Source organism: Colletotrichum paranaense (genome assembly GCF_030867605.1).
Source record: "Colletotrichum paranaense strain IMI 384185 chromosome Unknown Scaffold_22.1, whole genome shotgun sequence".
Lineage (NCBI taxonomy): Eukaryota > Fungi > Ascomycota > Sordariomycetes > Glomerellales > Glomerellaceae > Colletotrichum > Colletotrichum paranaense.
This window is the reverse complement of record NW_026848980.1, coordinates 277,872-298,082: the sequence shown is the minus strand read 5'-3', so window position 1 is coordinate 298,082 and position 20,211 is coordinate 277,872. Positions and strand designations below refer to the sequence as shown.

Below are 20,211 nucleotides of genomic sequence, written 5' to 3'. Positions count from 1 at the left end.
AAATGTAGCTTGAGTCTTTAGAAATCAATGAGGCAGTTTGGTCATTCGTACATGTATAAAGAGTAGATATTAACATTTTGTCACATAAAGATGCCCGACAGCGCGGCATTGGCGCTTTGCCTCCTGCAACCATGCATAAGTACTTCATTACTTCATGTTCAAATCAGTGGAAGCTCTACGAATCTTCTGTTGCACTTCCGCCCCCTTGGGAGTATCCCAGCCTTCTGAAACCCCGTGTATGATAGCCTCTTCACTGTCGGTTCTCGATACATTCTCCATACTCGTCTCGTCTCCCCTCCCTCTCCCGCCTGATGTGACGGTAGCATTATATTCGGTATGTCGGCTCGGCAGACTCTGTAGAGGATGTGAAGATCGCGTTCCATTTCCCTGTCCTTCCTTGCCATTGCTCCCCAGAGGATATTTTGTTTTGCATGAAGAGAAGCCCAATAGTGCGGGAAAGAACGTCTTGAAGAACGTCTTGAGTGCAGAGGAGCAGCCGCAGAAGATGGCGACGTAGAGCTCCACGGCGTACCAGATAAGCGAGCTGGCGAATTGTCGGTATATCTCGGGTTCGTTTGCCAGTTGTCGGACATAGTAGAAGCGCACGCAGCCAGCTGTAAACACCGGTCAGTTGCTTGATCTTTTGCAGGATTCAATCCGTTGGATGACTGTAATATTGACGTTCAACTCACCTGCAACGCAAACCACTCCCAGCGCAAATACTGCCGATACCGCCCACTTTTGCCGCTATTATTCCATGTTAGCAAACGCGAGGAACTTTCGAGGTACGTCCAAAGTGAAGGTACCTGCGGTAGTTGCAAGCCCCAAATCATGGGAATCGGACAGATCCAAAGACAAATGTCTGTAACAATGACAATCACACCGGCGGCGTCCCAGAATGCCTGCTGCACCGCAGCCGGCATGCAGTATTTCGCATAGATTTCGTGACTCCCCTTAGATGTCCAGAATACCTCGGCAGGGTTACATTCGATGGCGGACATGACGAAGTGACATATTCCCAAGCCAATCACTGCCGCCATGAGTCCATACACCGTCCATCGCATCTTTGGTCGGTTATCGAGGCGCAGATAAAATAACAAAAGACCGACTTTGACGAGCACGTTGCCGACGGCGAAGAACAATCGGGAGATATAGAGCGACTTTGCACAGGGGAGCACGGTTAGTGAGTCCTTGTTGATGTTTGGAATCTTGCGGGGAGACTCAGAAAACAAACATACCAGCAACATTGGCTCCCACTCATTCGACGGTATTTCGGCTCCTGTCTCTGGTTAGCAAAAGAAACCTGGGCCTTGTATTGTCTGGCTCACTGATTCTCCCTAGGCCGTGTCTCACGGAATTCATGACACAAACAGACTGCAGGATTGTGGCGATCTATCTCGCACCCGTCAAATAAAGTTCGATGCATTTGAAAGAGTAAGTATGATACTCACGGTTCCGGCAATCATCATAACTATAAAATCGTGTTGGTCAGCAAGAACGCCATGACTAAGAAGCTGTTCCAATGGGACGTACAGTCGTCAGCTCCAATTGACTTCGTAATGGAGAACCTCGTGTATAACCTGACGCCCATGACGAAGACTATGACGATGATCAATGACCCATTGACCCCGAACGCTCTTTGTTGGGCCGTGTTGAAGTCCGATATCGATGGGCTGTCATCCTCTTGGCGGCTAGACAAGACACGAAAGAGGTCTTCCATGGCTGATCGTGTCGAAACAGTCGACGAACTCGGGTCCGAGTCGAGGACAGACCATCTCGCTGGGTAAAAGGACACGAGTGGCGGGGTGAGTCTGGGATAAAAGCATCCTCTGCTCCCATCCATCACACTCCCATCGTCCTTGCCGGTGCAGACCGGTTTCCTGGTTGGACTCGGTTGGTGGCTTGCGCTCGGACAGCAGCCAGGGTAATGAATGGCGAGTGCTGCAATGTCTTCCAGGAACAGAACTTGATCGTTGTCACGTTATGCTATTCATTGCGAGTGTGTGTGGGAATTGACAAGGCCCAGAGTGAAAGGGGAGTCTTTTACGAGTCATATAGGCTGCTTATCGTGGGACGTGATCGCAAGTGCTAGTGATGTGGATCAGAATTATCTGCTTCGCGTGGAGCACGGCAGTTAGACAGTAAAACACTGTTGAGTAACCTGTCTCCCTAAACCGTCCTGATCTTTCAAATTTTGCCGTAGCTTGCTGTTACAAGCTTTGAGCCAGATGGATTTCCTCTTGGCCAATGGCTTTCCTTTCTCTTTTTCTACTGAGTTTCGAACTAGTGAGCATACGGAGTATTATGACATTTGGTCTCTCAGCGACAATTTTTGCACCTCCATCTTCTTCAAACGCCAAGTCTGCCTTGTGGTTGGATATGTCAGATTAAAACCTGATCAGGCGGGGTTTGGATCCTCTCGATGCAACGCTGTACGGTAAAATCACTTTCGATGTCCGCGCGGAAGACTGCCGTCCATATTTGGTGTCACATTCCGTCCTCAGAGTTCCTGAATGCAGAAAATCTCCCGCTGTCATGACTCTGCCTGACATCCAATTCAATTTGCGCTGATGTAACACGCCATGCGGGATGCCGGAAAGACGCTGAATCGCTCGCAGAACCAGTAGTTTTAAACGTGGTGACGCCATGGGAGTGATTGAGTACTCTGTGGATCAGTCACGGTATCCGTAGGATCCCCATGCCTTGAGCGGCGCAGCAGTGCAGTGAAATATTCAACTGATAACTCCAGGTTAGCGGGACTCTGGTTCATGGATCGCGCTCAGACCATAAGTTCGACCTGTAAACTTTGGTGGATATTCATCATGCGGGGAGGGCTAGACGGTCAGCGGGGAACACCCCGATGCCGCTGACTACACGGAAAATGAGCGTATGCGGACAGCATATACCGAGCGAGCATCCCTCTCTTCGTTTTCTTCAAAGAATATCTCTCTTCTGGATTCTTACGCACACATGTTGATCCGCGCGGCTACCATCCTCAGCTACCCTAAGTTACCTGCTAAGCCAACTCGACAAGGCACATACGCTAAAGGAACCATGGCAGCTTCATCAGATGAATATTCGGATTCTCGGTGACTCCTGAGTCCGACTACCAGCTGGCTATACGAATTGAGTGAAACTTCTTTGTGTTACTCTGGCCTTCTACATGCATACTTCAATCTCTGGGTACTACCAGGCCTCTGTTCCTGATCTTTCAAAAGGCACCACCCGTCGACACTGGTTAACTCAATTGGAAGCTGAGTACGTGCTGCTGAAACAAAAATTTTATAGACTTTATTTGGATTTTTCTACACCTCTGACATCTATTGACGGCCATCTAATGCAGTCTTTCGGCCGAACATTCCATCCTCGCGAATATCCGAACTGCACCGTGACTTCCGTTAATATGTCTCCGAATTATTCGAGCCCTGCAAGATCTTCGATACTGTATGCTTTGCGTAATACGATGGCGAACCCGAGGATTGTCATTCCTTTCGTACTTTTCGTCACACGTTCAACCCGATGACGCATCTCATGCGCGTAAACGGCCAACAGTGCCTGCAGTGGACAGGGAAGAAAATATCAGATGAAGCGAGTCGCGCAAAGTTTCACAGCCGACACAAAGCCTTTCCGAATGCGCGATGCACGGCTTAACCAGCAAGTTCCTAGCAGCTGCCTAGCTTGGCTATCAGCATGTGCCGAGGCACAAAATCAGGACTATCTATGGCAAAGAGACTTTCTCAAAACTAAGGCAGCTTGCGGGCTGCTTTCCCTTGCATCACCAACGCTCATCCACCTACCCGAGAGAAAACTGGATAGCAACACATACGATGCCTTCATCAGATTCATCCGTTGGACTCGGAAAGGGCAAAGTGACCCTCAGCGGTGCCCAAGAGACCCTCCTACTGACGCTCTTTGCCCGCGCCAAAGATGCTGAGTCTTCGCGTCCGATTCTGAATGATCAATATGCCCTCGATATCGTCTCTCAGATCAGGGACCAGGGTTACGACTTCAAGCGCACAACGGCCGGCGGCCCCACCACAGTCATGTTTGCGAGCTCAGTCTCGATGCGCGCTCGCATGCTCGACATTTGCACCGAAAGATTTCTGAGGAGGAATTTAGGCCCGGCTACCGTCTTACACCTGGCATGCGGCATGGACTCGCGTAGTCTTCGCGTCAAATGGCAGGGCGAGGGTCGCTTGTGGATCGACGCCGATAGGCATGATGTAATTGAGCTTCGACGGCAGGTTATGAAGGATCCGGATATTGGCAAGGGCGAATACCGATTGATTGATCCGAACATTCACGACGATGCGTGGCTCAGCAACTGCAAGATCCCCACAGATCGACCGGTGCTGATTCTTTTCGAGGGTTTGACGCCGTACCTCACCCCTGACGAGATGTACGGCCTCTTGCGACGGATCGTGAACTACTTTCGGCAGCGCAGAGTCCACGGCGAGATCCGATTCGATGCTATTGGATCGCTCACTTATTACACTGCCAGCTTCTTTCTCAATTCCACGTTCAAGCTGATGGGGACGCGCTTCAACTACTATCTCGACGAGCCGAGGACGTTGGAGCAGAAGGTCCCCGGACTGAAGTTCAAAGAACGCATCTTTGGTACGCCGGACCTTCTGATCTTTGGATTCTTAGGCTGGTTTGTGGGATTTCTGGGATGGGTCGCTGATTTGTTCGGGCTCACTGGTCGCATTGGAGGAGGCTATGGATACGAGTTCTGAGGGCTTTGATGAGAAACATCACATATGCTCAAACGTGAGCTTCATATGTCAATAAATTCATGCGGGATTTCTTCTGGAGATTCGGCCAACTCTGTGGATAGTTGAGTCACACTACGTGACATCCGAGATGACATGGCTCATGCAGATCATATGTAATGTGAAATTGTTGCAGCCAATGAATGGCATTTGGCGCCGTGATAAGGACATTCAATGACATGAGTTCTTCTTTGTTTCTTCACAAACTCATCAAGATTGGTGGGTATCACTCAGTCTCTGAGTGCACATCATCAAAACTTCCAGACAAATTCAACATTTAAAAACAGAAATCGCGTGAAATTCGATGCTTAATTGACAAGACTTTCGCTGTGTGACCTCTAGGCTCCAGGCTTCCTCACTAGCGAAGCCTTGAATGTTCTCGCCCAGCCTTTCTCTACCGTGGTATCATTTCAAAATCTCACAGACCGCTGCTCGCTCAAAAGGACTTGAACTGCACAAGCAGCAATAGTCCATACTCCAAGAACAAAGTTACTCTTATGTATACCCCCTCTACTCGATGGTTTATCCGAGTCGAAGTGCGCCAGCTGTGCTGCGAAGGACGCGGTCCATATACCCATCCAACTGAACCAAAGCCATAGAGACCCGAACCTCAAAAGGTACAGAGGCATACACATGACGATTGGGCTAACCAGGACAAGAAGGAACCGATGGAAGTGACGCCCTCCGACAGTGTAGAATGAGTTGACGTCGATTTTCTGGTCATCGACAATGTCTTGGTAGCTGTAGGCCGTGTTGAGGTAGATGATCCAGAAGAACACCATGAAACAAAGCGGCAAACAATAACCGATGCTGTCGCCAATCGACTCGTACCGACCGTGGATCGCGGATCGACCCAAAACGGCGGGCCATGCAATCGTGAACCCCAAGATGTATTGTGGGTATATGCGAAGCTTCAAAGCCATAGGCCGTTTGCCATACGGGTATAGAGCCGAAGCCAAGATGACTGGGAACATGTGTTGGAATCTGATGACGAACGTTAGAATATCTGTCATGTAACCGTCTGGGAGGAGGAAAACGGGTGGCCATACACATCCTTTCCATTAAGCATATTGTGAACAATGGACAAAGACACAAGCAGCTGCAGCACCATCCACAGCATCGCATCCGTGGTGGTCACGATGCCCGCGGCCAGAGGACGGTCTTTAGTTCGAGTGACCTTGGCATCGATATCACGGTCCACCCAGTCATTCCAAACCATACCGGCGCCACAAAATAGGAAAGCTGCGATGAAGCATAGTGCGGCCTGTTTGAAGACAAAAGCAGGCTGAATATTGCTATTGGGATCGACGAGCTCAGAAGCACCAGCCAACAAAACCGACCAGACTGTACCACTGTGAGCGTTGCGGACCAAGACTCTGGTAAAATCAAAAGACATACCTCCAGCAAAAGTAGTGAAAAGAGGGTTGTACTTGTTGAACCGTGACAGGGTTACCAAGTGCCAGAACAAGGTGACCTTTTCCGGCTTAGGCTTGCCCGTGTATATCTCTTTGCATTGCTTCGTAGATTGCTCAAGCTTGTATAAGGCAATAGCATGTGAGATGCTTTGGTACAACATGTCGACTCGGGGATTAATGACGGCGACGATTCTGGTTTGGCAAAAGGAAAGGCGTTTAATTGAAGGAGCCCACGTTCGAAGGAAGCGGACCGAACGCGCATGTGTGGTTTTAAACCTCTCGGTCTTCAATTCCCCTCCCTCCCCAGCTTTTCTCTCAGCTGTGGACGCGCAGCGTCCGCCTTGATATTTCACCCGCCAAAAGGACCACAAGCTCCGCGCATGCGTCGGTTTCAGATGTGACGTAGTTTGTGCTGTTGAGTTCGTTGTTGCAGGGAAGTTGCTGTAAGGCTTTTGCCGAGGTGAGGAGGTTCACACGTCTCGGCGTGTATGGCATTGATCAAGGCATCTTAGCACTGTCTGTGTGGCTGTAGGAGAGCCCAGTTTGCATGATTTAAGTAACGACACTTTCAGCCCAAAGCTTCTAAATGGGAAGTTCTCAAGAAGACCAACGCAACATTTCTTGCAGAAGAGACTCGGCTTGGAAGCTACTATGAGTTTTTGAGGAAATTTCAAATCAGAATAAGTGTATTCTTTCAACTTCCAAATCCCAACGCCGAAGCCGCCTTGAAGCAGGTGGGCAAGACTTACACAGTACGGCCATAAGCATTCTGGTTCATCTGAATTCTATAACAGCCTAGGTCTCCGCAAGACCGTGCGCGAGCTGGAAAGCTGCTTGACTAGCCCAGCCCATCTAACGTTTCTTTCTCGATCTCCTTCAGCTGATCTGTGGGTCATTCAACGGCAGAAGATGATGAAGCTGGTGAGTCGAGGGATGTTCGTTGCATGAAAAGAACAAGTGGATGTGTTCCTTGATCGACCATCGAACCGGCAATGGAAGGCCCTAATCACTGTCATACACGTAGTCCGACGAGCTAGCAGCATCCTGGTCCGTGCCTACCAATTCACAGCACCTGTGGGCAAAGGCGCCTCATTTTCAGCCGATCGTCGATGACTAGTCGTTCTTCTAGCCACCCCTAAAACCAACGGTCATCGAGTTGATATGAATGTATGATTCACATGACATCTACCGGAGCTTTGCTGACGTGTTTTATCGTGGGTGGCTCTGATCGTTTCTACATATAGAGAATGCGAGCTTTGAGATCCACTCCGAACTTGAAATGGGGGTTGCCAGTTGGGAAGATGCTTGTTTGTGAGACTGTTGGGCAGTGCCTCCCGCTGGCTTCGTCATTCACTAACGCGTAAGAGGCAGGATGTCAACAGTGAGGCTACCAGGGTATGCCTTCTCTGACATTTCCCAAACACATCTTCTCCTCATTGAAAATGGGGATAGGCTTTGCTGAGCTCTTAGCGCGAGCTAATCTTTAGCATAATTCACGTAACATTCAGCAAAGTTCACAACAATTTGAACGAGACATTGCTCACAAAGTTGTTTGCCATGCCACTATTTTTTGCGGAGTCTGCTTATGTGTTGACAGACTTTGCAGCAACAGGGCTTGTGGACGCCGTCGAAAGAGTGTTCGAGCAATCTTGCGGTGTTAAGGCACTGTTGAACTTGTCCTTTTTGCCTGCCTACAGCAGTATATTGACGATGATTCCAATGTATTCGAGTCTAGAGCCATCAAGGCTGGAAAAGATTGAAATTAACAGCTGCTAAATAGTGCCATTGTAAATTCTATCCACCACTAGCTCACATCTCGCTCTTGTTACGACTCACCAAATAGTTCAGACGATAGTCAGATAAGAGGCAAAGTGGCATGCTAGATTTTGGAAAATGACAGTTCGAAGGGTTCTACAGGTTCCAACAAGCGTTTATTGATGAGTTCTCTACCAGTCCCAGTTGAACTTCTATTCCAAGAAATAGATATAGGAGATGTATCTTGGTCTGGTGTTACACATACCATAACTCTCCTACGGGGGGCTGGCTCGCTATGCGCCTTCATCCAGTCAAAAAAGCGACCGGAGAACTTTTAAATCGGCCACAAGGTCATGCTTGTACTTTTTCATACAGAATTACGCGGATTCGAGTAACTGAGTTTGCATTGGTTCACTTACTCTCTCGGGTCCCGGACCGGTTGCTGATGGACTTTAACCCATGACAGATGCAACATAAAGTACTCAATGTGACATCAGCTAGCTACTATTTTGATTCGCACCTAGATTTTACAGCGCAGTTATGAATGAACTAACTACACACAGTCAGTCTTCTAGCTATTGTATAAAAGGAGCTTTACCATCTGCCATCTAATTTAGCTGCTGTACTCTCACCGGATTCGGGCCCCCCGTCCGGAATTTCTGGTGCTTAAGCGTTGGCAAAGATGCACACAGCAGATCAAGATGAACATGTATGCTAACCTTGGAGAGAATGTCTGAAATATTGGCAGAGATCTGGTGAATAACCATCAAATGGTTTACTCACTTTGAAGATAGTGGTCATCCGACAACTCATCTTACCCACTTGAAACCCACAACATCATTCGATGGTATACAACATCACAAGGATCTCAATTTTCCAGCACCTTCAGGTAGTGAAATGGAAGTCTTGTAAGCATAGCCTTAGACTCGGTACTCTCGGCATCGAATTCTCCATTGGCCTGGTCCTGACTGCCTTAACGAACCTAGAGCTGGTCATGACCAATGTGACAGTCGTCATGGACTCGACACTGCAGTGCAGGACGAGCAGGGAAGATCTCGGAGGCATTCGAAGGAAATGGGTCGTTTCTTACTTCCTTATCCTTACTGGCACGTATGTGTTCTTTCCCGGCGTCTTGGCTTGGTGAGCTGATGCGGTTGATTATGGGGTTCAGACTAGATATGCGGTTGCTCAGGTGGATACCAAGGTAAATGCTAACTGAAAATTCTCTAGAGGCATTGCTTGAAATTGACTCGTGGGTTTGACGGTATAGATGGCTATCGGCTACAAGGACACATTCTCGAAGATTGTATGTATATGCCGGCCCATTCCAAGGTTGTGAGTGCCACACATGCAAAGATTCTACGACGTTGTTCTTATCAATCCAACAACGTACTCACGAGCTGGTTTCCAAACCAGCAGTGACTGCCTTGGGCACCAACATTTCTATCTTCTTACACCGGGGAACATCGTGGGCAATGCAGCCGTGGCGGGCGGGGTTCTACGATTCATGTGGGAAGTGATGACAACGACTTGGAGAGTGAATAATAAGGAGTAAAAAGGACCATCGGCATAACGAAGAGCTGCTAGCCTTTCTTGTAGCAGGCGCGAGCCTGATTAAATAACGGAAGACAGCAAGGAACCCGTTGTTGCGGGGGATATTACCAGTAACGGACTAAAACAAAGACGGGGGACGCTGCTATGGTTTAGCTACAAATCATGGGACTAGACAGACTATCCTAGGCACCCATCATAATCACGGCGGACATATGTTTGTTGAAAGCGCTCCGTATGTGACCAAGTCTGCTTGACACGTTCTTAGTCCGACCTAATCGGTTTAAAGTTTCGTGTTCAACTTTTAAACGGCTGCCTATATAAAGTGGACTTCAAATCATGAATCGGGTCGCCCGAGTGCAATTAGGGCCGGCACCATCGTTCCCTTTTTGGGCAATCGCGAAGGAGCCAATCAACAACCGTCGAGTGGACATTGCCGTGTAAGTGCTCCCCGCGGTAACCCACACTGCTGGGTCTTTGATGAATGACGCCAAGATCCACGAGCGACTTTAGGGTCAAAGATAGCAGTCAACATAGATTAGGCTCCAAATTGGGCCCGTGTTGTTACATCTACCTATCTATACACCTAGTCGCACATCTAATAACTAATCGGCCTCTCGGTAACTTCGGTCATAGGACAAACGAAATCCATGCTCGACTTTCCTTACTGCTGGGATGCAGTTTCCGAAGACTCTCCTTCCTTCTCCACCTTTTCAATATTCTTCTTCTCAGTGGTGGTCTGTTTCTCCCACATGGCATGGTATCGGCCTCCGAGCGCCAACAGCTCGGCGTGCGTGCCACGCTCAACGACATTTCCCTTGTGGAGCACCACGATCTGATCGGATTTGGTGATGGTGGAGAGCCGGTGGGCGATGGTGATCGTCGTACGACCCGCAGTGACACGCTCCAGGGCGTCTTGGATCTGCCTCTCGGTGTGCGAGTCCAGAGATGCCGTGGCCTCGTCAAGCAACAAGATGCGGGCGTCCTTCAGAATCGCTCTCGCGATGGCAATTCTCTGTCGCTCGCCTCCGGAGAGTTTGAGTCCGCGTTCTCCGACCTTAGTGTCGTATCCATCGGGAAATGCGAGAATGCGATCGTGGATATTGGCAGCCTTGCATGCCTCGTATACGTCGGCTTGAGAGGCATTCCGGTCGGCGTAGAGCAGGTTGTACATGATAGTCGCATTGAAAAGTACAGTGTCCTGAGGCACAACGCCAATGTTCTTCCGTAGGCTGTCAAGCTTCAGATCCTTCAAGTCGTGACCGTCGACAGTGATTGATCCTTCATTGATATCGTAGAAGCGGAAAAGAAGCTTCAGGCAGGTTGACTTGCCGCTGCCAGACTCTCCAACAATGGCGGTCTTGGTGCCCGGGGCAACAGTGAAGCTGACACCGTTGATCGCGGGTTCGCCCTTCTTGCTCTGGTAAGAGAATTTGACGTGGTTGAATGCGACCTCTCCCTTGACGGCGGGCAGGGTGACGGCGTCGGGCTTCTCCACAATGCCAGACGTTTCTTTGAACTAGAGGAACAAGGTTAGCGTTCCAGAGTTGGTGTACTGAGATGGACAAGGACCCACCAGCTCCAGCATTCGCTCTGCCTCAATAAGATTGTTTTGCAGCATGGTGTAGTAAGTTCCGAAGAAGTTTAGTGGACCCTGCAGTTGTACAAAGTAGTTGATCAAGCTGACGAAATCGCCAACACTCTGTTCGCCCCGTGAAATCTTGTAGGCAGAGACTGCGACAAGCAAAGCAGTGCCAAGAGAGAAAATGGAACTCTGTGTAAGGTTGAGAAAGTTGAGGGACCACTGCACCAGCCGTTCCGCGCGTTGGTACACCACTACATGTTCCTTGAATCTCTCAGTTTCGGGCACAACTGCGCAATTGTGCTGCACAGTCTCGTATGCCATGATGGCGTCAGTCTTGGTAGCTTCCATCTCGCGATTCTTGGTGGCCATGTCTCTTCTTTGCTTGCCGCGATATTTGGCCACATAGATGGTCAGGAAGATGTACGACCACATGATGAAGAACACAATAATGGTGTAGAAGGCGTCATACTTGGCAAAGAAGACAACACCAGCGACAAAGATATCGAACACCATGGGGAACACTTGGAAGCAGAAGTTCTCCAGGAAGGTGTTCATCGCAGAACCGCGGCTCAGGGCACTGGTCACCTCTCCAATCTTTTTGTTCAGATGGAACTCCAGAGAAAGCCCCAACACGTGTTCGAAAGCAGCGCAGGAGAGTCTGCGGAAGAGTGACTGAGAGACCGGGATCCAGAGGACAGACCTTGCGGCACCGAGAATGCCCTGGTTGCCTTGGAGAGCACGGTAGACGACATAGAGAACAATTTGTTTGTAAGGAATGGTGCCATAGCCGAGCGAGTCGACAAGAGTTCCGAGCTGAATGGGCGCCAAAACGTTGATAGTCCGCTGACCGATCAGGAGTATGATGCAAACGACCACAATTCCTTGATATACCGGAGAGTCTTTAGGCCTGGCGCGCGATAAGTTAGCAAAGTCCGCAAAGCGGTTGAAGGCAGGGTCACTATACCATAGATACGGGAAAAGAACCCTGAACCCAGCAAAGTAGTCAAGCCATCCCGTACCCGAAACCTGGGTTCTGGCAGGAGGCTTGTGAGCAGCAGGTCCGTGGGGGTGGGTGCCGCCGTAGTTGTGAGACGCTCCGTTTCCGTTTCCATTTCCATTCCCAAGAAGGGACTGTCTCTCTTCGGGGTCCGACTTGGGTTGCAGGGGCTTCAGCTTGTAGTCTCTTAGAATGAGACAGACCATCATCGCTACCAGCACAACGATTCGAACAGCGGCCACGATATCCAGAATATCGAGAAGACCATTGTGGACGCGGAATGAGTTCTTCTCAGAAGAAAAGACGGCAGCGATGAAGGCCTCAAAGAGCGCACCTACAATCCACGCATAGAAATGCGCCGATGTTGGCGTCCATGGGCCTTCAGGGTCAGGAAGTAGGCCAGCTAGATAGTACAATAAGACGGCAACGTAGGATGCCTATGCAAGTATCAACACCAGAGTTCTTCGATGGGGTGTACTACCTGGAGACCCCACTCACCAGATAAGCACTGAACGGGAAAACGACTTTGCCAGTCCCATCGTATTGGCCAGCAATAGCGCCGTGAACGGCAAGGATGATGGTGGCAAGCTAGGACAAAAAAAAAGTGTGAGCTTTGAGGACAACTCAAGATCTGTAGACGTGTTTCCCAGACTCACGAGTAAGAGAGCGAGTATGAGCTGAAAGCCCCAGATTATCCGCGCGTACAGTCGCGAAGCTTTCTTCTGCTCATCGTCTGTCGCGGTCTGACGCGTGACGCCATGACGGTCCCGGTAGAATTGAAAGGACTGCGCCGCCAGTAAAGTGACAAAGAGGCCGCAGGGATAGAGATAGAAGGCGACCTCCAGTCCCAGCAGAGTCTCCGCCATGACTTTAGCCGTTTTTATTCAATTTGAGGGTGTGTTGAACGAGGTCAAACTCATGATGGCAGTTGGGATGATGTCAACTCCCGACGGTGCCGCAGATTCTCCGACGGACCTCCCTGGCGCAATTGGGCTGCACGGACTACAAACGGCGGGAGTTCCTCGGGCACTGAGAATGGTGCGAGAGCACGTGACACTATTTCTCGAATCAGGTAAGCTGAGCACGTGAGATGGAAGGGATGGAAATCTGACCTTACCTAATCATCTTGCGGCACAGTCAGCGTCTAGCTTCCACTGGCCTCAGCTTTGGCCGAATTCTCCAACGCCCGGCGAATTTCTCGTTAGGTTCACAAAAGGTCCGTTCATTCTCGCGCCATTCATCCATGAGTCTATGAATCAGCACCAGAATCAGCGCCGCCCATCCGATGTTTATCTACTCAACGTTGCCGTTCTTCGGGTTACGAGATCATAAGATGTGCCCCAAGCGAGCCGATTTCCCGTCAGGCTAACGCAGCACTTTCTGCCTGACCTGTCCAACTTGGTCCAAGACTTGAGGGTTCCAGAGCCGATGTCTTTGACGAAGCGATCCAAGGCCAACAACACAAAACAGCGCAATCCCCACGCCGTCTCGTGTCCATAATTTGAGATTACCGTCCGGGGGCTGTGCCCGCCCGTGTTCCCCACGCTGGATGATCGCCCTGATCGCCCTGACAGCAGTTACCATGAACTCTAGAATCCTTGGCATCGCGTCTTTCAGCAAGATGTCGGGACAGCCCGCACAAGGCGACAAACCAGGCGCATTTCAATGTCTTGGCATTGAGCTAGCCGCAAGGGACCGCACCATGATAGCTTTCTTCGAACACAATTCAAATCCCCATGTGTCTATTTCAAGCCCCTGACGATCTGTCAGTGGGAAGGACGCTTACTCGGTGATTTAGTTTCCCTCTAACGCAGAATTCGCTCGCCTAAAAGCCTAGGTGCCGGGTGCCGAAGACCGAATTCATCCCAGATCGACCATGGCTGCAGCGGCATGCCCGTGGTGCCGTATTCCCTTGGAGAGAAACACCCCGCATGCTCATGCCTTTGTTCCATATTTGTAACGCGAACCAAACCAAAGCGTTCCACGCCCGATCGGGTTGGACGGCAACTTTACGAGGCTTCTGATTGGGCTGTCGACGTCTCCAGGGATACATGGTTCACATAATTCTGTCGCGTAGTCAGACGTGGTGCAAGGAGCTAGGGCTGGGGCGACACATGTCGGTGGTCTCTAGACTTTGGCAAAGTGTCTGAAGACTGCCGGCGCCCGAAGCTCCAGGGCCCGAGAGGGTCGCTTTCTCTCCTTCGAAGCACGGGTCCCGCGGCCACGACTAACACTCATCTGGTCGGGCGAACACGACATGGACACCACGGCCTCGACATGGAGCCATCAAAACGGTGAGCACAGCCGTTCGCCCTAAACAAAGGAGGCGCTCATTTCGTTCCCTCTTTAGTGTGCTGGCGCAGCTCTTGCTACGGTCAAATTCAGGCTCCAGAGTCGTATTTCTTTTTCTTGGAATCGTTCTCCGGTTTCGATCTTCCTTGTTCACTTGATGTTTACTGTTCATTGTTTCTGTTGTTTTAATACTGCCACCTTCTCCAACCTTGACGGTGTCATACCTGGATAGATTGAAGCCATCGTCACTCTATCAAGGTCGACAAAAAGCCACCCTCGACGCCATTTTGAGAGCCGCCACAAGTCACTCGACACTTTGTTTTCTCTTCTTCCTCTGAGCATGCAACTTTGCCATATACCCCGGTCCTTGACGTCAGAAACTTCCCTTGACTTGTCTCTCCTTCCATCTCTTTGCTTGTCGCCTTCAATATAGGTGTTCTCGTACATACAAGCTAAACATCATGGCCGATCTCACAACTAGCCTGGCTACCAGGTCACTCCCGAAAATCGAGACGATCCAGAATGGACCACTGTCAGGCCTCCAGGCATATGGGTCGCTCCTCCTCGTCTCAAGCGTCATCGTCGTTGTACTCATCGCCAACATCCTCGAACGATGGCTACTGGAAAGAGTATACGGCGAGATCTATGCAGTCTTACAGCGCCCTGAGAACGAAAAGAGACGGCGCTCCTTCACGTACTACCATATCGGTGCCATCATCATGCTCACACTCTTCTGCATCGGAGTTTACCCTGTGTTCCGTTTCCTCATCGGCTCTGCCGATTTGACAACGGACGTGTCGCCAGGACCAGGAAGGCGTATCAGAGTAGGCGACCTGTTGTTTACGGTGGCGCAAACGTATAGCGCCTACTACGTCTTCGAGCTCTGTTATCGCACACAATTCGCGAGTCCTCTCAGTATCGCCCATCATATTGGACTCTTGGCCATCACGCAGACCGCCCTCTCCCTATTTGGGAACATCGAGCACCACCCGGAAGCAACAATCGAGTTCTACATGTGCATGGTGTGGGGTATGTTGACAGCACTCTGCCCGAATCTAGATAAAGCGCAACGTAAAATGTCTGACTGTTTGACCTAGGCGCTTTCGATGTCGTAGTAGAACTGCCCATCTACCTTTCTATGATCATCTGGCGAATCAAGCGCCGTGATCATCGACTACTCTCCTACCTCACCTCCGCCTGCTTCGTATGGGTTATTGTTGGTGCGATCTCGGAGACCGCAGTCACGATATACCTCTTGCACAAGTCTTGGGATCGATGGGGTCATGTGTGGAGGGTGGTCACTCCCGTCATCTTCACGCTATGGATCACGACCCAGCTTTACGGCGCAACGAGACTCTTTGCAATGGCTCGGTCAGAGAGGTGGAAAGCCAGCAAGCGATCACCGGAAGAAGAGTCTGTGGAGCCCATTGCCGAACTACCAAGAACAGTGGAAGACGGAGAAATTCCCGGACAAGAAGAATCCAAGAACAAAGCAGTATAATTGCTCCAGAGAAGCTTGAGTGCTGCGAGGCCGCCTACTCGCATTCGAACAGATCACGTCACCCACACGAGAACTGGACTATGCTATGATCATCGATGCTTGGTCGATGAAATGGTACCTCGAAAATTTTTCATCGATAGTTTTGGGGATTTACCAAGCACCAGACCTGGCAACAATTTCTGTGATCGAAGAGGAACCACGCGCGACTGACTAAAGCTTGCGGCCACTTTCTCTATTTATCGGGACTCTGGTCACCGACAACAACATCAACGATTACCAATTCCTCAATCTACGCGCTTACGTGACAGTTCAAGCAAGCTTAAAAGCCGCCATTTTTTGTTCAGCGGCCAATCTTTTTATGTTACGTGGTAGTCCGGAAGGATAGGGGCTCAGTGGGGTTTTGGATCGAGACACCTCGTTTCTGCGTGTACTGATACTCAGGGGACAGTCTTTCAAGCATAATCTCGAACCATGTGGAAAGGACCATGAAGCATTGTAGGACCTCAAGACAGGGCCTCATATTTAATCAATAATAAAAGAACAAATCGTTAAACTCATAAACCTTTCTGCCGAACTATCGTGCACGTATAAATCTGTGTTGCCTCGTTGTGGTCTCCATTGACGATTCATTGATCAACGGTCTAGACGATGTGAGATTGACTTAGCCCGGTTCCTTGCGTCTAAGACTCGGATTGTGGTTCAAACCTTCTGACAGACTCAGTCACGACTCCGTTGTTTCCCTAATCGACCCGTACTCTCTTGATAACCAACTCCCGTTCGAGGCTGTCCCTCCTTCAAGTCTTGTACTAAGCCAAAACGAAGCCGCTCACATTTCATCTTGCGCGACAGATCAATCCCATCCAGCCTTCTATAGTCTCTTGGCACATCAAAAAATCTCGAATCTCGTAACACAGTAGAAGCGTAACCAAGGATCTCTGGCCCATATGTGCAGTGCTTGAGGACGACGCTCGAGATACCAGCTGCAAGAAGCACGATACTCGCGACCAAGAAAAGCGTAACCCATAATGAGGAGATCTCAAAGTTGATCACAGGGGTACTTGTTTCTGCATCGACGGAGATCTTGGCCCTAAACGTTGGTTTATCCGCATCCCACTCCGCAATCTCGAACGAAAGCTGGCTAATCAAGAGGTAGGTATTGAGGAGCTGGCTAAGTCGAACTCCCATATCTTTGGCTGTGACACTTTCTATGATGCAGTAATCGTCGGACCTCAGTTGTCTAAGCCCTGGATCAGCGAGGTGGTAAAGCGAAAACTCGGACTTGTACGCCGTAGAGCCTCCGATGGAGAGCGGAAGCTCGCGAGAGACAAAGTCAAAGACGGCGGGGAACGATAGCTGAGATATATCCCCAGGAGCATTTTTCTTCTGAGATTTCCGCTGGGCTATCACGGTGCAGTTGTTTCTGTCGGTGCGAGCCGTGCGAGAACAGTTGACGCGGGACTCGGCGTACTCCTGAGATACCCTGCAGAGGCTCTTTGCTGAACATCCTGGGTGGTTTTCCTGAGGGGGGAATATGCTTTGGAATAGAAGAGTCGCCGGCCCAGCGTTGACATGTTGCTCATCTTTGAATAAGAGGGGCCGATGCATTTCCTCGACACGACCATGCAAAGGACCAACGACTGGTTTTGTAGGATAATCAGCAGGTTTCATCGACCATATCCGATCTACAAATCTGTCGAGCGCCAGAATCCAGGTTGAATCTAGCCCGGAGACGTTTCTTGTGTAGTCGTATCCATGCCATGTACCATTTGGCAACTTGGCGTTTCTTGTGTACCTGGTGTCTACAGCCAGAGAAGCGGCTGATAGGTCGTCGTGAAATACCTCTTCTTTCAGCAGATCGTCGGCTCCTAGATCCATCTTGAGGCTTTCAACATCCGAGCAGTCTAAGCTAATGTAGCTAGACTCTAGTGAAAATACGGTGTGTCCAACTTCGATGCTGTTGAGAGGGATCCCGGCCAAAGACGAATACTCATTCACACCGAGATCTTGATCCAAGTCCAACCAGTCATTTGTGTCTAAGCGCTTCAGGAAAGGTATTTTGACATTGCCCCAGACATCCATAGCATCCGCTTTGAGTCCTTCAGGCATTGAAATCAGGGTGTTATACAATGTCGACATGGGTCGGAAGCTCGCCATGGAGGTTGAGTATGAAAATCCCACCCAGGTCGCCCACTGTATGGCCTGACTCTCGGCGTTGGTGTCGAAGTAGGTTATCGTCGTGTTTCTGTTGTCCGGGGCGATTTGTGAGGACATCATTCTCAAAATAGATTGAGTGCCCAAAGGCGAGAGTGCCCATATCAATACCAAAGTAGCACCCACAATATTGAATGATCGAAGTTGGATCAGATTGAGTAGGGTGGCGCCGACCGTTCGGCTGCCTAGGAACTGCTCGAGAGAACCGAGGGTCGTGCCGATTTCTAGCTTCCAGCGAGCCGCTTCATATGTAAGACCACCTGCAACTGACGCAAACAGGATCGGAAAAGCAGTCGCGAGCTAGATTCGGTCGTTATTATCATCATTTGAATTACCTAGCATGTTCAGGCAAAAGGGCTGAGTACTTACGATCGTGATTGCGTTTCGCCAAGCCCCGCGGGAGCTTTCGGTACTCTCGGAACCGTCAAGGCGCCACACAATGACAATGAAGACAATGAGACCCAAGGGAAGAACCACAGCGGCGCAATCTGTTACGATGGTGAAAAAGCCCAACCTGTTGTTGGGTAAGTCAACCACTGGTACGGCGCCATCGGTGTCGTCTTCCGCAATACGGTTGTACTTCGTCGTGCCATCGGTCGAAACGCGTGGACCTGTTATCGTAGATGCCAGGTCCTCTGTTGCAGCATCTTCCGGCTCGGGTAGACATTGTTGGGCTTCAGGCTCCAGGGGGTAGTACCTGTTGGATGCCAGCGACGTACGTCGACTTGAACTTAGAGAGACTGGTTGCCCGTCTGGCCTGTGAGCCAATGGGGGTGAAGGTCTGAGATGGGAGTCTTGTTGCACCTTGTTACAAGAGGGAAATTTAGGTGTACTAATTTTCTGAGAACATTAATGTTCTGTTACCTCACCCAATGGGCCAAAGAAAAGATGATCTGAGGAGGAAATAAGTCCAGGATCATTGATAGGGACCATTTCTCATTAAGAGATTGAAGAAAGAGTTGTGCAACCATAAACAGGCGACCAGTAATATGATGATGTTCTGTTCTGAGAAGGCTACAGTCACAAACTCGATATTGGGTTGTGCCGCACTGAATGTCAGCTTACGCCCAGAGCGATCAGCGTGGTGACCTTTCGATTGTCAGAGAAGCACATGGTCTATTTACGGCTCTTCAGTATACGATCTCTTATCAAACTCGAGCTTCTGAAATACCATGTCGCTGTTGCTGTCAATGGGTAAGTGAAGTATTGTATAAGGGTCAAACTTGATTTTAGGTGACGTTTGCGTCGTGGTAAGGCTAGAAGCAGTACACCGCCTCGTTAAATCCTACACGTTGGTTATTACTTGAACCCATCGTAACGGAAACTCAAGTCGTTTGTAAGACTGTCCTGTCTTGTCTAGCTACTCGCATCAAGGTTTCTGCTTTGAGGCCGGTAAACTTCCATGTATGAGGTGTCCTTCAGCGGGCAGAGGAGTAGGATGTGCAGGTAATACTTGACATCCTAATTCGTGACATGCATAAGAAAGACCTGGGTTTCCTGAGTGGGTAGTCACATACGCCGACTTGCTTAGATCAAACATCGCGGATTACATCGATAGGAAAACTATCCGAAAGTGTGTTGAGGAACATGAGTTGGTAACCAATAACTGTTGTGACAAGGTGCACGACAGACAAAGTGTCCAGGATTGGCCCCGAGATGCATTACTTAAAATGAGTGACATCTGGCTGTGACCAGCCTCTCCCAGATTGGCGAGAATATGGGCGACATCAACGAAGTAAGGTAATGTACTTGACCCTCAAGCGAGCCCGCTGACTCCCGTCTTTTACTCCACAACACAAGTTCAAACGTATTCTCTAACCTGCATGTCGAATTTAGAATGTCTAGGTATCTGCTTGAATAGTTCGGTAGCGTTGTTTGAGCCAACTCCGACATGGACAATAGTACTCATGCGACCGACAGAGGGGAGCTGAAAGTTGACCAAGGCCTGGCGTGCATGCGCCGCACCAGCCCTTTCAGCTAGGAGAAATCAAGGTATGCCAACTTGACGCAAGAAGTGAGGCGGGTTTTTCGCCCCTTCCACGTCATCTGTCTGAGTTGCCTTGAATGCCTGAGATAACTAGGCAGACAAGCCCCCAAGTGCATAGCCACAGGGCGATGAGACCGAGGTAGCC

The 20,211-nt window shown here is 49.9% G+C and overlaps 6 protein-coding genes across 6 annotated transcripts; 2 read left to right on the top strand and 4 right to left on the bottom strand.

The window, feature by feature from the left end:
- Positions 1 to 147: 147 nt before the first annotated feature.
- On the bottom strand, positions 148 to 1,720 carry CPAR01_16004 (uncharacterized protein; the record flags this gene model as incomplete). Its single annotated transcript, XM_060500249.1, has 6 exons — positions 148 to 614; positions 693 to 747; positions 807 to 1,279; positions 1,329 to 1,392; positions 1,452 to 1,471; positions 1,534 to 1,720. 6 exons carry the CDS (start codon positions 1,718 to 1,720, stop codon positions 148 to 150), a joined length of 1,266 nt encoding a protein of 421 aa, XP_060341066.1.
- Positions 1,721 to 3,827: 2,107 nt separating this feature from the next.
- On the top strand, positions 3,828 to 4,736 carry CPAR01_16003 (O-methyltransferase; the record flags this gene model as incomplete). The annotated part of the gene is made up of 1 exon (XM_060500248.1): positions 3,828 to 4,736. The coding sequence occupies one exon, from the start codon at positions 3,828 to 3,830 to the stop codon at positions 4,734 to 4,736; it is 909 nt and encodes a 302-aa protein (XP_060341065.1).
- Positions 4,737 to 5,182: 446 nt separating this feature from the next.
- On the bottom strand, positions 5,183 to 6,348 carry CPAR01_16002 (UbiA prenyltransferase; the record flags this gene model as incomplete). Its single annotated transcript, XM_060500247.1, has 3 exons — positions 5,183 to 5,756; positions 5,822 to 6,116; positions 6,171 to 6,348. 3 exons carry the CDS (start codon positions 6,346 to 6,348, stop codon positions 5,183 to 5,185), a joined length of 1,047 nt encoding a protein of 348 aa, XP_060341064.1.
- A 3,809-nt stretch (positions 6,349 to 10,157) lies between these two features.
- On the bottom strand, positions 10,158 to 12,941 carry CPAR01_16001 (ABC transporter; the record flags this gene model as incomplete). Its single annotated transcript, XM_060500246.1, has 5 exons — positions 10,158 to 11,012; positions 11,070 to 11,985; positions 12,043 to 12,512; positions 12,574 to 12,663; positions 12,732 to 12,941. 5 exons carry the CDS (start codon positions 12,939 to 12,941, stop codon positions 10,158 to 10,160), a joined length of 2,541 nt encoding a protein of 846 aa, XP_060341063.1.
- Positions 12,942 to 14,828: 1,887 nt separating this feature from the next.
- CPAR01_16000 (uncharacterized protein) lies at positions 14,829 to 15,868 on the top strand (the record flags this gene model as incomplete). The annotated part of the gene is made up of 2 exons (XM_060500245.1): positions 14,829 to 15,396; positions 15,465 to 15,868. The coding sequence occupies 2 exons, from the start codon at positions 14,829 to 14,831 to the stop codon at positions 15,866 to 15,868; spliced, it is 972 nt and encodes a 323-aa protein (XP_060341062.1).
- A 717-nt stretch (positions 15,869 to 16,585) lies between these two features.
- On the bottom strand, positions 16,586 to 19,619 carry CPAR01_15999 (uncharacterized protein; the record flags this gene model as incomplete). The annotated part of the gene is made up of 4 exons (XM_060500244.1): positions 16,586 to 18,379; positions 18,449 to 18,776; positions 19,204 to 19,263; positions 19,597 to 19,619. The coding sequence occupies 4 exons, from the start codon at positions 19,617 to 19,619 to the stop codon at positions 16,586 to 16,588; spliced, it is 2,205 nt and encodes a 734-aa protein (XP_060341061.1).
- Positions 19,620 to 20,211: the final 592 nt, after the last annotated feature.